General features: G+C 36.1%; 2 protein-coding genes across 2 annotated transcripts; both read left to right on the plus strand.

The window, feature by feature from the left end:
- Positions 1-231: 231 nt before the first annotated feature.
- Positions 232-14,141, plus strand: LOC132103109 (E3 ubiquitin-protein ligase TRIM33-like). The gene is made up of 17 exons (XM_059507947.1): positions 232-599; positions 3,689-3,780; positions 4,541-4,679; positions 5,023-5,140; positions 6,173-6,289; positions 7,743-7,857; positions 8,476-8,619; positions 8,743-8,854; positions 8,957-10,848; positions 10,940-11,015; positions 11,103-11,145; positions 11,799-11,928; positions 12,039-12,244; positions 12,409-12,508; positions 12,675-12,743; positions 13,479-13,613; positions 13,717-14,141. Exons 1-17 carry the CDS (start codon positions 416-418, stop codon positions 13,990-13,992), a joined length of 3,948 nt encoding a protein of 1,315 aa, XP_059363930.1. The 5' UTR covers positions 232-415; the 3' UTR covers positions 13,993-14,141.
- Positions 14,142-14,850: 709 nt separating this feature from the next.
- Positions 14,851-17,652, plus strand: LOC132103656 (ras-related and estrogen-regulated growth inhibitor-like protein). Its single transcript, XM_059508747.1, has 4 exons — positions 14,851-15,183; positions 15,293-15,346; positions 15,439-15,515; positions 16,410-17,652. Exons 1-4 carry the CDS (start codon positions 15,072-15,074, stop codon positions 16,818-16,820), a joined length of 654 nt encoding a protein of 217 aa, XP_059364730.1. The 5' UTR covers positions 14,851-15,071; the 3' UTR covers positions 16,821-17,652.
- Positions 17,653-18,703: the final 1,051 nt, after the last annotated feature.

Raw genomic sequence — 18,703 nt, forward strand, 5'->3', positions numbered from 1 at the left:
AGCCTATGTTTCTTTTGTTTGTTTTAAGAAACTTTTCGTATCAGGCTCGTTCAGGTTTCGGTGATACACACGCAGTGCAACTCACTCGTCAGAATCCTCGGCAAACTTCGACAGTTGGTTAAACCCAGAGCCAATTCTCATTCGGTTATTTTCGTGTCGGATTTGCTACTTCGGCTGTGCGTACTGCGTCATCAACCCGGAACTAAAGTTCGATTTGTGAATCGGTTCAATTGAACGATTCGTTGAAGAACCGAACATCACTGTTAGGAACGACACAATCATCGGCTAACCGTTAGCTCCACTAATGCTTCATAAAATAATAACCGTAACGCGTCGATTTCCCTGTGTGGCATATCAAGATACCTTTCATCTGCGGTTACACCTCTGATTACATAAATTTTTTCTCAAGAAACAGATGTTTACCCCTCACCAAACGGGGCGTGCAGCGTCGCCTCACCCGGTTTTACAAAGTGTTTACGGACGCTGCGCTGTTTGCAAAGTACACCTAAACTCTTCTGCAGACCCCAGACTTCTGCCTTGCCTGCATATAGTTTGCAATTCGTGCCTTACGAAGATCTGCACAGATGGAGCCACACGAGGTGAGAACTCGCTTTTACTGTTCACAGTTTGACTGGTTTCAATGGGCCGCTCGCTAAAGTCCAACTCTGTAACGTTAACGTTACGTGACGTTATTTAAAACGTCGAAATAGGCTCTCACGGGTTTAAATGACTCTGTAACGTTAGCCCCGACGGTTATTTACATAATGGGTCTTGAAGTTATTGTCCGGGGTCAGGTTGTGTTTTCCATTGGGGGCCAGATGAACAGTTACAACTAACGTTAGCCCTTATATATATAAAAAACATATTATCTACATAGTAGACAAAAATTGTATGCACTGTTTTTAAATAACAATATTTCAGTGAAATTTGTAACGTTTAATTACTTTTTATGAATGCACAGTAATGATCTAACAAAAAAAAAAAAAAAACCGCAGATTACTGATGTATTTCCTATCGATACAGGAAGTTTCGACGATAAATTTCTTTTTTTCTTTTTAAGTCGCCACTTTACAATGCCTGAAAAATAGAAACGCTACGTTTCTTTGACGTTTCTTTGATGTCATGTTTACATAGGGAATATATAATTGCTACTATAATTCCTAATATATATTGGTTTCAATAAAAAGAAATGCAAGCACATGTAATTTTGATTATATTTTATTAACAAGTTTTTTTTGTCATTTACATGTTGCATATAATTTGCATTAACATTAAAGATACCACAGTTCATCCTTTTGCTGAAAGAACTGTGATTCGTTAAAATCAGTTCAATTTGGTTGATAAAACTGTCAAGCAAACAAGGTGTAGTGTAAAAATATTTACCATGCCTGGTAACAATTTATAATAACTAGGGCTGCAACTAACGATTATTTTGATAATCGATTAATCTGTCGATTATTTTTACGATTAATCGATTAATCGGTTTATGTACTTATATTTTAGTTTTTCCCATTTTTTCCCCAAGTAAATTATTAATAAATGGTCTTTATCATTCAGCATAGATTTAAGAGATTGTAACCATTTTGCATTGTCATATCCTCATCAAAAATATACCTGGAGTTTTATTGTGTTAGTAATCCTTTGTCGAACTCTTCTGCAATCAGAACCCTGACCCATACTCTAGCAAATTTCACAAGGAGATTTCAAATAATGTTTTCACCATGGCAGTCCTTAGAGCTCCTAAAGTAGTTTAACATCCTGAACAAAGCTTATTAAGGAATCTTTCAGAACATATTTTCACGAAGAATAAGGATAAAACAGAATAAAATTGCAGTGCATTGTATTTTATTATTTACTGGGAAACAGCTTTATAGCTTTTGCTGTGAAATTGTAAACAATCCTTCAAAAAAAGTGTCAATGGCATGAAACCTGAATGGAACTCACAATTTAAAGTAAAATCCATCAGAAGGTTGTCCAGAAAAAAACAGGACACACACAAAAAACCTGCTGTGTGAAAAAGAGCAGTGAATACTTAGAAAATAAGTGCATTTCAAATATCTACATTTACCTCTCTCATTCAGTCATAATTAGGCTGCACGACTGATTTTTGAACTGGTAAACGACAAACTGATCACAGAACATGTTTGTAAAGCTTTAAATGTTAACTGTTAAAAAGCAATGTTATCAGCTTTTACGACTAAACATTTGCAAACAACATTGTACTGGAGAATCTGCACAAATGAAAGTCTTAGGGGCCGTTCACAAATCGCGCCTAAAAACGCGTGGAAAAAGCTAGGCGCACCGCTTTCTCCTCCTTTCCAAAGCGCTCGCGCAGAAGCGCCCCTGAGGCGTCTGCCTTGGCTAAGCAACCATGACGTGCTCTCTCCTTGAAGACGCGGAAATTTCAGCAAAGGATAAATGGATTTGCAGCTCAAATAAATCGCTTGCAGTAGCTCTGCTACTAAATTTATTTCAAAATGGAAATCCATATACAACTATGATCAGCTGTTCCTTTCATCTTGACTGAGCTTTTAACGTTGTTACGGGAAAGGATGAAGCTGATTGGTTAGTTCTTGTCACATGACCCGCGGTGCGGTTGCGGCATTCTGAAAAGTTTAAATGTTTTTAACTCGATGCGGTGTTGGAAATAACGAACTTGAGCGCGCAAAAGACGCGATATGTGAACGTCCCCTTAAACAGTGCAGTAGTGCAGAGTTTACAGGTTACTCTTCTTTTTTAAAGGCTCAATGTAAAGTACTCCCACATCACGCTGAATGCTGCAGACATAGACATCATATGATGTCTATGGCTGCAGAGACGCTGCTCGGGAAGCACGTGACAAAACAAGGCCAGCTATTGGCTATTCGCTACTTCTCCTGTTGTACTGGCTGAGTAAAACCTCCGGTGGCTCATTACTGCCACACTTTGGTCACCGCAGATTTGAAATATGCACGAAATGAGCCGCTTACGGCAAATAAAAGTTATTTAGCAACGAATCGATGACTAAATTAGTTGACAACTATTTTAATAATCGATTTTAATCGATTAAATCGATTCGTTGTTTCAGCTCTAATAATAACTTTAATAAATCATTAACAAACAATATATAACTCTTAATGGATCATTAGTTAATAAATATTCAAAGAGTTAGAAACGTGAGATAACATGCTTGTTAATGTTTGTTAATAAACTTACTAAACATTAGATGATGTTCAAACAAATCTTTCTGTACGGGTCTTTCTGGACACTTTTTGTCATCGAGAGGACGTTCATAAAGGTATTGATGATTAGTAGACATTAATAAACATTTGCAAAAGATGAACCATTTCCATTTTAAATTGGGTAGTGCAAAAATATGAACAAATAATTAATAGATTATGTGTAAATAGAGGTCTACTCTACAAAACAAACGAAGACAAACGCAGTTGCAGATCATATGAACTGAAAGTTTAAAAACATTTTGTATTCCAATTTGCATTAAAAAAATCATATGTTATCTGTCATTAGGTAATGATTAGTAAGTTCATTATTAAACATTGACAAGAACATTATCTCATATTTCTAGCTGTGTGAATATATTAACTTATGATCTGTTAAGCATTATATAATTTTTGTTAATGATTTATAAATGAAAGTTATTATGAAGTGTTACCGTGTGTCTGAGGCTTTTGTTTCTTTCTTCATCTAGATTGTCCATTATGTGCACAGTCCTTTTGCTTGTCTGAGGTCACAGAATGTGCCATTTTTGAAGACACATCCAACAATAACAAGATTCCCAAGGTAAGAGTGCACAGATTATGGAGAAAGTTTTGAATAAAATGGTACATTCAGTTCACTCCCTACTCATTCTGCAGAAGATTTTGCCAAGTCATATAAAGGGTCATTCACACAAAGAACGATAAAGGCCCTTAAAGTGCATATTGCAGGTTAGAGACCCACTGAGCCAATGTATAGAAAAATTATGTAGAACTAGATACCTAGATTTAGTTTAAAATACACTTATAAATTTGCTACTTGATGCTTCTGAAGTTCTTTTGTGAAACAATTTTTTACTTCTGCATCTTAAAACGGCTAAAATAGAAGTGGCGTGACAGGAGGGAGTGCTGTCAGTTTAAATAAGAGAAGAAAAATGGCTCCCAATGACAGTTCGGATGCTGAGGAAATTGTAAATGTTTATTCATACTCTTATAACAGACCACAGCCATACAATTATGAGCCTGCTGTCCGGCCAAAAGAGCAGGGACAGGCCAGGATTATTTTAATAATAATTCAAGTTTATCCATGCCATTGATCCTGGTGACCAAGAACTCAACTACGAATAATATTGCTAAGAGGTCTTTCTGTCCATGCAAAGAGAGAGAATTGAGATATCGAGAGAGAATTCCTACATCATTTTTCTATACGTTGACTCACTCGGCCTCTAACCTGCAATATACACTTTAAACTTGTCCAAAGAATTCCAGCACTTACATAAAAGAGGCATTTCCTCTTTGTCTTCCATTGTTAATCTTAATGCAAAATGTTAATTTCATCTTTTCAGTGTGCCGGGTGTGAAGAGAGTGAGATTAGTGGATGGTGTGTCCAGTGTGAGGAGGCGCTGTGTTTGGACTGTACTTCTGCTCATCGTAGGGTAAAAGTGACCCGTGACCATGAAGTCACACCCAAAAAACCACCCACAGGTAAGACTTAAAGTCCCTGCACATTTCAGACTAACACTGCTATTGTGGTGGAAATTCACCTGTAAAATTAAACTCAGACCACTCAATGGTTTAAATTATCAAATCAAATTTATTTGCCTGTAATCGTGATCCAGGGTAGTTACAACCAAAACATACCTCAGAGAGCTACAAGATAAGCTCTAAGCAAAACAGAGAAGTTATTCAATATAATCATGCAAATTCATTTAGCATTGAACAAAGGCAGTGACATTGATATACATAGAGAAAATAATATTTTCTGTTACACTATAAACTGTGCTTCTGTGCCTTAGATCTGTTCTGTTCTGTTGTTTGTTTGGTTTAGGTTGGATACAGAGAAGACCCTGTCCCTCACACACTCAGGAGAGCTTGAGGTTCTTCTGTCTTGTTTGTGAAGAGCTCACCTGTAAGGACTGTCAGCTGATCAGTCATAGGGGCCACAGGTATAGTCCATATTGACCCACTCAGAGCAGTGCATGTGAAACTAAAGGTGAATTTTTTTGTGTTTTGGATTATTGTTTCACTATTTGCTTCGCTGTACAACCCTCTATGGACACCTTTGCAACTGATTCGACATTGGCCAGTAAATTGTTTAGTTTACTCACCAGACTATATATATATATATATAAATATATGTATATGTATTATAATGCTTGACTGACTGATGTTAAGAGTGTACTTTCAGATATTTAAAAACTGTGCCTTTTTTACAAACATTAAAACTGTTTTTAAATATCTGAAAGTACAATCTTAACAACCTTATTATATGATGATCAGGTATTATTTAATGATAGAACTTCAGTAATTCGAATTAAAACTTTATAACAATGTATTAATGCATATTAGTCATTTTAACTGAACTGACTGGTGGCGGTGCTTTTTGGTCATTCAGTGTTTCTGTAAAACAATTGGGAAAAAACTAACAAAAATACTGTTAAGATAATAATGATATGAATTATACTAATAAGAACACTATAATAATAACTAAGGATGAATGAGATGCTGGGTTCATGAATATTAATTAGGTTTTGTGCGTTCACTCGAACTGATTTGCTGAAATCAAAACAGGGACGACAATAGGTGAGCGCCAGCCAATGAGATTGACGTTTGCACATTAGCTCCGGGACAACCCGGCACTTCTTAAACTGAGGAATTCCAAAGGAACGCTGTTATTTTGACAAGAAAATACAACAAAGAATATCGTTTACATGTAGAGCGTCAATTCTCTCTCTCTCTGCGTGTGTGTGAGAGAAAGTGACGGCAGGGTTCGTGCCTTCACACTAACTTAGAGTTTGTTAAGTCAAATAGGTGTGTTTCTGCTTCCATTCAGATGAACTGAAAAATATCACAGATCAGCTGAAGGAGAGTGAAACTCTATAACGCTTAATCAGAGAGTGTTCGGCGAGTGAAAATATATCTGTGCTAAATTTATACTTAGCCTTGCCCGTGTTTTTACATGTCCATCTATGTGTCAGTTTTGTGCAGCAGGAGGAAGCTGTGGGATCTCAGAGACAGCAGCTGCAGAGTTTGTTGGACTCCATCAGACATCAGAAAGATACAGTCATCAGCAGCCTGCTGCTCCTAGAGGCAAGGTAACTGAATGGAGCCATGTAGACTTGCATCTTATCTTGGTAAAATCTACACTACACCATTTAAATCACTGGTTCTCAATTCCAGTCCTGGGGACCCCCTGCTCTGCACATTTTGCATGTCTCACTTATTTAACACTCTTGATTCAGATCATCAGTTTGGAGAGAGATCCATGGACTGAGCTAAGTGTGTCAGATAAGACAGAAAATGTGCAGAACAGTGGGTCCCCAAAGCTGGAATTGAGAACCACTGAGATAAATGAACAGTCTGTCAATAACAAACTGGACATACTGTTAAAAGTCTTTCTCAAAGGTCACATCCTTGTTTCACTCATAGTTCTTAAAGGGATTTTATTTAATACACGTGTTTCACAATTTGAGTTGAATTACTGAAATAAATGAACTTTTCCACCACATTCTAATTTATTGAGATGCACCTATGTGTTAAAACAATTAGTAATCAAGTAACTTAATGTTAATAAGATCAGTAAATTAATGTATTATCGACATTTTGGCTTGAAAACAAAGAGAAAAAAAAACAAATCCAGTCAAAGAGCCAAAATTTGATTTTTTCATTTCACATTGCAATATTAACAATGGACATGAAGACAGATCTTTTTACAGCTTTTTCGGCTTTAGATGGTGTATTTGAGGCTTGGGTTGGCAAAGGACGTAAGATTTTATCAAATGTGTGGTGATAATGAGATGAAGACTTTTGAAAACAAAACTAAAATATGCATCATATAGGAAATGATCTACAAATAATAAGTTTCTAATAATAAGGAAAAAAAAAAGAAGACAAATGTTGTTTAAAATCAAATTTCAAATGTTCTAAAGTATATAATTTAATAGGACGAATAAAATATTTAAAGAATTTAAAACTAAGAGTTTACGTAATTATTCCACTTATACTACGGTTACCACACCTCAAGACATCGATCAGATGATATATTTAAAGGGATCCGTCTGGTTTTTGTTCTTAAATCGCTATTGTGAGTAGGATTATTTCTTCAGCATCTCATCCAGTGCCTCTCTTGCTAGTTCCAAAACATCATTTTAAAGCTGGTAATGGAGGCTTGAGCCGTTGATTTAATTCTAATGCAGTTATTAATGAAGTTATTAGAAAGAAAGAGATTGGCCTTTAAGTTGCTACACTATTTAGGCTAACTGATAAAATCGCCAGGGCACCTTTTTGTGCAAACTGCGTGACCGTTATGACTGTTAACTATGCGAAGTGATATGGAACTGTAATGTGGTCACAATATTCTTTTCAGACTGTCATAGCTCACTAAATATCGCAGGACAGTAGCAGTTTCTAACAGATGTGCTTGCAACCAAAGTTGCATTATAATGGTTTTGCTTTGCAGACATTTGATTTTCCTCAAAAACACAATAATTACACACATCTTCCTCTTGTGTGTAGTTATTGTGTTGAGAATATTTTTGTCTTTGTTAGATTGCAGGAAATTAAACAAATTAAAGTAGCAGCAAAGAAGATGTTGACACAGGTAGTCCACTCCATTTATCAGACTCTGGTTCTGAAAGCGACACAGATGTTGAAGCTGATAGAGGTAAGCATTTAGAACTCAATAATCCTCATTTACTGAAGCATGCAGTACATGATTTTTATATTTATAGTTTTGATTGGTTACACTCATCTAGGCAAATAATTTCCCTAGACTGCTTCATAAGACAGATTTAGTTATAGTATACATTTGTACCAAATCCTTTTATGAATGTTGTTAGATCTACTTTTGACCTTCCTAGCTTAGAGCCAAATACATTTAAACTTTTTGGATTTCAGTATAAGCATATCACTGTTAAGAATATGAAACAGTAATTAAGCAAAACAAATAAAAGCAGCATTCAAATTAAAAGGTTTGTATTGGAGCACATTCTCTAAACTCTCCATCAAAGAATTTCCATCACATCATAAAAACGATCTTATACTCTTTCTGTGCAAAAGATTCTGAGCTATAATAAAGGCTGAGGTTTGGTATCAAAGTTCAAACTCTTATGAGAAAGACAAGAAAAGTACTAACTCTCCCTGAGAAACACCCATATACTTTAGCATTACCTGAAAGTGCTCAGCCTTTCCTTTGTATGACTTCCTTGTCATTTATCTCCAGTTCTGTTCAGGAACCTCAAGCCTGTAACTGTTGATTAATTTTTAAATGTTTGATATTAAGGCTGTATTTGCGGAGGAGGTGGGGTGTTTGTTGGAGAAGAAGACATCTCTGAACAGGTTGGAAGGCTGTCAGGAGTATATAGCAGCTTTTATTGACAAGATCCTATGCACAGAGGGCCACTGCCTCCTGGTCCACGCAAAAAGGGTAAGCTGTTCTGTTTTCTGCGTGTCGTTACTCTATTACCATATTTGTGACTAAAACTTGAATTCATTCAGATCCTAAATGTTTGTTTAGCCCCCTGCCATATGTTTTGTGTTTCTAACTCAGATTGAGACCCAGGGGAAAAAGCTTCTGTCCCAGAAGGCATACACCCCTGAGACCATGATTGAACTGCACCTTCAGATTCAGAATGAACTCTGTCAGCACATCATGAAATTTGGTAAAATAAAACTTTCCACTTTTTTATTAGAAAAATGCATCTAAGTTTTATAAAAATCTATGAATTTAATCTTTTTCTTTCTTAATTATCTTTTTTGCCCAGGATTTTTGAGGATTAAAAAGGTTCTTGTCCCATTTACCACTCGGAGAACTGATTCCACTCAGTTAGAGTCTGTGTCTGTGAAAAGCTCAAATCCTAATTCTCCTATAACTGCTACTGATTTTCATCCTGCACCCAGCTCCTCACGTGTTAATGCACAGGTTCCTGGTGAATGGATTTTCAACAGCTCTAAACTGCGTCCATATGCCTCCTCTAGGACTGAGCAAATGAACCAGTCACTTCATAGAGTGCTTGATCCATCTCAACCCAGCCAGCCATCTCATTCTAACCAGGCCCACTCTGCATGTAACAGTGTTGCCTCATCCCAACCGAATCAATCTAAACGTTCCTCTTCAGACCATCATAGTTCATCTTCCTCACCATCTGTCCAAGTCCAGTCTCATGAAGTCATGCCCCAGCAATCCAAGCGTGCTTACAGTTCCTCACTGAACCCATATTTTCCTCAGTCTGCTCCTAAAGCTCACATTCATTATTCTCCGTCTGTTTATTCTCAGCCTCTTCTTCCACTCATGAGCTGCACAGCATCTCAAATAAACAATAACTCTGAGTCAGCCAAACACAGGAAGGCCGATTGCCCCACCATGCAGGTCTCTCAAACACACTTACTCACCCGCCCATTACCAGTCAACAACCAAACACCTGTAACAACTCATCCAATACCAGTCAACAACCAAACACTCACACAAACTCATCCAATACAAACCAACAACCAAATACCTGTACCAACTCATACAATACCCATCAACAACCAAACACCCATACCAATTCACCCAATACCATCCAACAACCAAACACCTATACTAACTCATCAAACATCAGCCAACAACCAAACACTCATGCCAACTCATCCAATGCTAGCCAACAGCCAAACACCCCTACAAACTCATCAAACAGCAGTCAACAACCAAAAACAACCAATTTCAGTCAACAACCAAACACCCGTAACAACTCATCCAATATCAGCCAACAACCAAGTGCCTGTATTAATTCAACCAAGTTCAGTCAACAACCAAACACCCATACTAACTCATCCAATACCACCCAACAACCAAATGCCTGTATTAATTCAACCAATGCCAGCCAACAACCAATCAACCATACTAACCCATTCTTTACCAATTTGCAACCAAGCACTCATACTGACCCATCCAATGCAAACCAATTTCATGGGGCTTGAACATTCTTTTTCTATGCAACCCAATATTCCCTTAACTGTCCTTTCAACCATAAACACACTTTCTTTAAATGACGCTTCTGCAGACTCTAATGTGCACTCCACTGAAGCCTCCAGTGGTAGGATGAACCATTTTCCCCAGGACCCTTGTGCACCAAATCCCTCCAGTACAATTTCTAATGCTATCCCAAGCACAGCTAGTGGTTCTTTACTTCCTGTAAACCCAATGACTTCTGCTACCATTAGTGGCAACGGCACCCACCAGAGTAAGAGCAGCACCTACAATAGCATTAACGTCCCAGTCAAGGCCTTGGCTGATTCTGCCTGTGATCAGGATGCAGATGTGAGCAGCACGAATTTCACTGATACGGATCATCTGGAGAGCAACTTGCACACCTCCCTTGTGTCAGAGACCGCTCCAAAAGAACCTTCACCAGATCCTGCCCACTCCTCTGGCCCATCCAACATTCACCGGGATTCTCTCTCCACCATCACAGAAAAAAGCTCAAGACAAACTCTAGACAATCAGTCATCGACCAAGGATTACTCTGGACCAAAACACTGGAGCGTTGGCATGCCGACAACTTTCCGTCAGCTTGTAGAGACAACAAGCATACCTGTCACGTCAAAAGACAATGTGAACACCACACCTCCAGCGGATTCAACTCCTTGTAGCACATCAGAAGACCTTGACGGGGAGGTTGGTGGATGTTTGATTCTTACAGATAAAAGTATGGAGAGTTGTATGTCAGAGATCTGTGTTTCATTCAAAAGCTTTCTTTTCCTACTAGAGTACAACTCATGACAAGACTGTCAGAAGTGCTTTTGACTACAGGGAGGCGAAAAAAGAAGACAATGAATCTTCAGGTGATTTTTTTCTCAAAAGGGTTGTCAGAAGTATAGTGTTTGTTTTCCTCACTCATTTCTTTTTATTTCTTCCTCTCTATCTTTTAGTAACGCTGGAACACTTCAGGAGACAAATCAAACAACTCAAGAGGTGGACTCAGTATATAGTATATAGTATAGTATTGGTTGAAGACCTTCTTCTTAGTGTAATCTATAGTGCTTATTTACATCCTTCCTGCATCACATTAATTATTAACCTCATTTATGTCACAAATAATGTTTGTAATAACAATTAATAATGTTATTAACAGTATTAATAGTGTTAATACTATTTACACTACCGTCCTAAAGTTTTTGAAAGAAGTATCTTTGCTCACCAAGGCTGTATTTATTTAATCAAAAATAAAGTGTAACACTGTGATTTATATTATTACAATTTAAAATCTCCATTATTTTCTTTTGTAAATTCCATTTTAATGTATTTTAAAATGAAATTTATTCCTGTAATTCAGAAGCAAATACTCCAGTCTTCAGTGTCACTTGATCTTTTTGAGCTGATTTGGTGCTCAAGAAACATATTTTTTATTAATGTTGAAAACGGTTGTGCTGCATAATGTTTTTGTGAATACTGCGATGCATTCTTTAATGATCCCTTGATTAATAGAAAAAGTTCAAAAGTACAACAGTTATTTGAAATATAAATATTTGAGTAACTTTATTATATGTCACTTTTGATCAAATAAATGTGTCCTCACTGAATAAAAGTCTTTGTTTGACCGGGGACCTCTGTTTTCTGTCCAATAGGTCTCTACGTGTTTCTCTTGAGTGTCTGCCCATCTCTCTGCCTCCAAGTGGACAGCCACTCCCAGAGTTCCACCTCACTACAGACGCCTCCACAGGTCACATCTTTGTGCAGGAATCCCAGGGTGGACAGGTAAGGACTGGACACTTAGAGCTGGAAAGACCTGAGAACATATGACTCTTGCTAGAATAAAGCCATGTTAGCACCACAGCTATTATCAGTTGTGCCCTGTTCTTCCCTAGGTTTACCAGGTGTGGAGATGGCATAAAGATCCATTACCATCTAGATCCTCTTCTTGCTCTGTATCCCAAGACAGCGACAGCTCCTCGGCATCTGATGTAGAGTTCTGTGCCGTGTGTCTGTCTGCAGGAGCACCACTTCTGTGTGCAAAATGTGGCTATGCTTTTCACTATGACTGTCACATTCCACCAATTCTCAAAAAACCTCGGTGAGACCGTCGGAAACGTACATTTTATCACACTGTACAATTCTTGATTTTAGAGTATCTATGATTTATAAGAATTCGGAGTTTGATAAGCTTGCGCGTTTAAGAACAATAACTGTTTTCTTTGTCCACTATTTGAATCTTGGTGTATTTCTTTTCTCTTGCAGTAAGGACTGGGTGTGTTTGCTATGTCAGGATGTAAATGAAACCATTGTGTATGGCAGTGAGGAGATGAGGACGCCTAGTCTGAGTCGGGAAGATCAAAGAGTGAGACACCACCGGCCTGAAAGAATCTGCATTCATAGCTACACTTTTTAAAAGGATATTTTAGGAGAGGATTGTAGTTTAGTATAAAGTCATGCGACATATTTTATCTCTTGTCCTAAAATGATATAAAAAATCACACCAATACAATGTCATCTACTCTGTTCAGAAGTGTGAGAAGCTTCTCTTTGGTCTCCTGTGTGATGAGAACAAGAGCCTGCTCTTCAGCGCCACCAAGGTAAATACACAAAAAATTTTGTATTTAGCATAACCTGAGCTTCTTTAGTCCACAATTGACTTTTTTTAACAGTAAAATGTGAAACAGTCACAAATACTGATGATCCTCCAATATTACAATAATATTATTATTCCAGATAGTTTATTGAATGGTCTATGACAAATAAGAATGTGTAAGGTAAAGATATGGTTGATTTAGCTTGTGCTATGTTTTTAGAAATATATTTTTTCTATTCGTGTTGTTTAAAAAATAATAATAAATAACTTTTTTTAAAATTTTTAACAAAAGTTTAAATTTAATTAAAAATCATGTGGTGTAAATATCAATTAAAAACAAATTTTCATTACACCTTGAATACTTGCAAGAGTTTAAATCTTAATGTTCAAATTATATATATTTTTTTATAAATGTTATGCTATTTAATAATATATATGGATGTAAAGAAATGAGTAATAATAATACAATGATTTATTCTTAATTATAATGTACCACCTGACATTTTACAACCTGAACTAACTTTGCCATTTTATAGGCAAATTATTAGATATATTAATAGACTTCTTGAACTTGATACATAGTCATGACAATCTTCAGTCGTTTCCTTATTTGCCTAAATGCTTCTGCCTCTGTCACACCACAAGGTTTTGTAGTTTGCTTCACATTTGAACGTGTTTTTGAATAAATGAATAGATCCAGATTAAAAATGACCTCATGAGCTGTGCTTTGTTTTAAAAGAATTGCTCAAAAACAGCTGAATTTGATATAATACTCGGCCGACTCCAGGGGAAACGGAAGCCGCCTTATCGGACAGTTGCTGAGCTGGTGTCAGATGTTTGGACTCTTTTTGACATCTTGATGATGAACTCTGAGGTAAATCACTGCCATTCAGCTGATCACTGCTAAGCTTCAAACCTAATTATCATCGCATTGAATGTTATACAATAACAACATGCTCTTTTTGTTATTTCTACAGAGGAAAAACATGGTTGTCAAACTTAAACAATCTTTCCAGCAACAGCTGAATGAATCTTTTGGGAAGAGTCTTCATGCTTCTCTCCTAAATCACTCAAGCAGCAAAGATCCAAGCAGAACACCAGAGACAGAGACTGAACATGAGAAGCACAGAAACACTTTGAAACGCATGAGAGAGTTTTTCACGGCGAACTGTGGCACAGCTGCAAAGAAATCCTGCACTGATAAAGGGAAGGAAAAGGATGGCTGTGAAAACACTACAGCTGCTGAATATTAAAGTGCCTTAGTCATGACTTTTGAAAATTCTTCTGTATTCTCTTGTGAAGTGGGAACCAAACCAATTTTGTGTTTATTATTGTAGTTTTCTTATTTAGATTTAACTTTAAGTAAGATGTGTATTAAACAGATTATTTTTATGCAAGGCCACATTTCTTTCTCTTGTCACTTTATGCATTGATCTGCCACGGGACTCAAATTATTAGCATCAATGTTGTCATGTAGCTGTGATGCCAGCAGAGGGCGCGAGGGTCCTTTGGTTGCATGACGTTGCTCTGTTTTCAATGTGACTTATCGTTAGCGCTTATTAAAACAATCATCACTGCATCAGTCTTACACATATATAGGCCTATACCTAACTCATAATAACCCTATATTTAACTTTGTTTAATGTGAAATATCGCATTAAATTGGTTGATGGTTTTTAATTTTATTCTTTCTTTAGATTACAATAAGTGGAATTTTAAGATTTAAATTCTAGAGCGGGGGCTTGGTGAAATAACATCGTTTGGGAAATTTATATATATATATATATATATATATATATATATATATATATATATATATATATATATATATATATATATATATATATATATAGGAAATAAATGAATAAACACAGTTAAAAAGACTTGTCCACCATATACCAAAAAATAAAAACGCAAAAATTATACCTTCATATTACTTTTGAACTGTCGGTTTAAATAAAAGTCAGTCTCTGGAATATAATTATGGCATAAATTGTAGTTGTATCCCAACTATTTGTTATAAAATATTTTAAAACCTTTTTTTATTGCTGTATCTCTTGCGCTAGCTTTAGGGCGGTTTGAGTGGATTGTGGTGGAAAGACGAAAAAAAAAAACCTTGCTGTTGATGTAGCTTGTGGACGTCTAACTGGGCTGATCACGTGGCTACTTTAGATTTTATCGGTTTGCTAACGCGAACAGGCGCACTGTTCTCTGATTGGTTTAAAGTCGGCTCAGCTTCCATAAGCCCCACCCACTGTTTTTATATATAGTTGAAGTAGCTTGTGAAGCTTACACTCCACACTCAAGACATTCACGTTCTTCACTCGGTGAAATGGTTGTTCTGGACAAACCAAATCTTCAGTTGGGCAGCAAAACGATGGATGGAAATCAACACAAAGAGGCCAATGTTCTGCTGCTTGGAGCAGAAAATGTTGGGAAGTCAGGTGAGCACAAAACTGAACTTGACTTTAAATGCAGAAATTTATGTCATGATTCTATGGTCTATTTTGTTAAGCTTGCGAATAATAATGTATTATATTTTTTGGTTTGCAGCCCTCACTGTGCGATTTCTCACCAAAAGGTTCATCGGAGAATATGGGGACATTGGTAAGTTAAATTAGATATAGCCCACTATAATACCATTCATAATAGCATACAAACTATGTTGTTCATTTTAATTTCGATATGCTCTCTTTCAGAATCAATATACAGTCATATTGACAAGACTGATGGGCGAGAGATAGCCTTAAATATTTGGGACTCCCTGTATCCACAGGTATGACGTGTATTTTGTTTGAAATATTACTAGAATGCATAAAGAGGTCAAATTGTGTTATGTTAATTAATTTGATAGGTTCTGTTAATAATAATATTTAATTCCTTGACTCATTCTTGGTCGGTCAAAAAATTTTGTCAGTTTGTTTTATTCTGATTAGATAAAAAAAATAAAGTTAGTCCAAATTAATTTTTACTCGTAGGCTATTAGGACAAATCTGTGTTAATATATATATATATATATATATATATTATTTATTTATTTTTTTCTATTTTACATTAGTATACTATATCATTTCTAAGTATTCACCATGAATGTTCACCATGGAGTTAAAAAAAATGGTTTGTGAGTGTCAATTTTATATTTTGTTGAAAATTTTAATTGTTTATTTATAAGTTTATTTATTAAGCTTTTTTTGGTCCTAGATTGGTAGGCTCTTTATTATATTAAAATAGAGTTAGGGTAAATACAATAAATAAATAAATAAATAAATAAAATACAAAACTGTATAAAATCTGAAATTCTACCTACAGCACCAAAGAAAAGTTTAAACACCTGACTAAATTAATATTTCTAATGAGCCAGCATACTTTTTAGGCTGAGGAAATATGCTTAAATACATTAAATTTGATTTACTGACTAATAAAATTGTGCCTATGAATTAAAGAATGAAGGAAAAGCATAATAATTAGTCAAATATAGTGACAATAATAATCATATTGAATTTTATACTTTATGTAGGTGTGAAGTTGACATCAATAATTTTTTTATCATTTTTAATTATGCTGGAAATAAAGATTAACAACAGCATTTATTGCATTTGTTCAGGTTTTTTAGATCATCCTTTATTGTTGAAGTTGATGTGATTTGACCCTATGAATTCTGATTCTCCAGAGCTGTGAAACAACTGAATCCATCAGTGACAAGCAGCTGCAGTGGGCAGACGGTGTGATCCTGGTCTACAGCATCTGCGATCGCTCCAGCTTTGAGGTGGTCCGGCAACAGGTGCAGCTCATCCGCCGGACTCGGAAGCTGTCCGCATCTACCCCAATCATTATCGTGGGGAACAAGCGAGACCTGCTGCATCAGAGAGCCGTGTCGAGCGAGGAGGGCAGACTGTTCGCCCTCTCGGCAGACTGCGGTTTCTTTGAGATCTCGGCAGCTGAAACTTACCACGGTGTACTGCTGGTTTTTCACGAAATCCTGGACCTCATCAAGGAGTCCAAAGCACTTAAAAAGGGAATGGTTGGAATCAAGGGTATAGTCAGAAGCGTGTCCGCAGTGTTTGGAAAGAAACGAGAGTGAAGAACTGTTGAAGATGATGAGCGAGATGAAGATATGAGGCCCCTGGCAGCCTAGCATCTAAATAGCTGAGAGGAGGACCCCGGCTGATGGGTTTTTGGGGCCGAAGGAAGTCGCTTTTGCCTTGTTAACCTTAATGGATGCTGGAAAGAAGTAGTATGAGAAGACAGCATGTTAAAAGTTCAGAGCCCAGTGTTATGGTGAAGAAAAGTATATGATGTTTGTTACAGCAAGGCGATAAAAGATGTGCTGAAAATAAGTGATCCTGGGCTTTGATGTAAGTTGGTCACTGGGTATGTGTAATGAAATAAACCAAGAGATGGCCCAGATCTGTTCTTGTCATTTCTCACAGAAAGATCTGTCAGCTCTGAACAAATGATTTAGACAAATTCAAGTGAGCTTCTGCTTCGGATTTCAGATGCCTGAAATATAATGATGGACTTTATCTGCCCTGCATTGTTCCCATTTGAGCCTCCACTGCCATTTAGATGTGAATTATTAAATGTGGCAATTGAGAGGAGACTATGTGTAGGTATTTGATGTATATATTGTAATTTCCGTAACATAATTTCCTGGATAGTTTTTTTTTAGGTTGGTGGTAGTATAAATGCAACTTGAATAAAGGCATGTTCACACCGAGGGCGATAACTGTAACTATAAACTTTAATTAATCATTCTAATGAATGATACAAACACTACTGCTGGACAGCCAATCAGAATCAACATGACTTGAGCTTTTATTGTCCATTGGTGTGTATGCCAACATAGTTACAGTTAAAGTTATCGTTAGAATTTTCTTTCTTGGTGTGAACTTAAGAGTGACATATAAAGAAATTCAGAGTGAGATATTAAGAGTGTCTGTACATGTTATTGACTTGTATATATTTTAATCTTTCACTTTTGTATATAACCACGCTGCCTTTTGTTAGACCTTTTTTGGAATGTTTTTATTGCTTGTATCTCAACGATTGATTCAATAAAGTGAAATAAAAAAAACATGCCTTGATTATTTTTAACAATATATTTACTGTATTTTATTTATTGGATTAAACATTTGGACTGTATTTGAATCTATTCAAAAACATTTTACTGACCCCAAAATTTTGAACAGTCGTATTTTCTCTCAAGCTAAAGATTTAACAAAAATAGAATATTATTATAATATAACCAAGGGACATTTACCTTTTTTACACAATCAGCTATTAATTCTATACTCAAATATCACTCCAAACAGCAATAATAATTTATAAAATGTTTTATTCAATTTAAAGTCAATATAACATTTGTAATAGGAAAAAAGTACTACAGGATAAAGGCTGTTAGGATATTAGCTATAAATGTCTACCAAGTCACTTAACACCATTTAGTAACATTACATGTCTGTCTATGTATAACACACTTCATTTTATGTTTCTCACTCCGTAGTTACACATCCTTGATCTTAATACATAAAATACACCATGAATAATCAAAGTAACATTAACAGTATCTTATCCTCTCCTTGGACTGGATGTCAAACCAATTTTAAACGTTTCATTTCCAACTGATCAGAATCCTTGCATCATCTTGTTTCACTCAGTGCACTGATCTAACTATCAGTCATTCATTGACAGTCTATAGATTAAAAACTGCTTCTAGTGTATAAGAACTAAGAAAGCTGAAGAATAGAAAGATTTATTTGATCTAAACAAAATGTTGGGTTACATGCTATTAATGATAATATATATAGAAAAAATGGCGCTCTTTCATTTCTGCTCATTTGTTAAGTTGTTTATTTGCCCCAACTTCTAGAAACAGGCATTCAAAGCTAAAAAGCACTACATATCCAAACGGCACTTCAGAGCACAAATCTGTACTGTTTTGATTTCAAGTAATGCACATAGTTG

Source organism: Carassius carassius, chromosome 24 (genome assembly GCF_963082965.1).
Source record: "Carassius carassius chromosome 24, fCarCar2.1, whole genome shotgun sequence".
Lineage (NCBI taxonomy): Eukaryota > Metazoa > Chordata > Actinopteri > Cypriniformes > Cyprinidae > Carassius > Carassius carassius.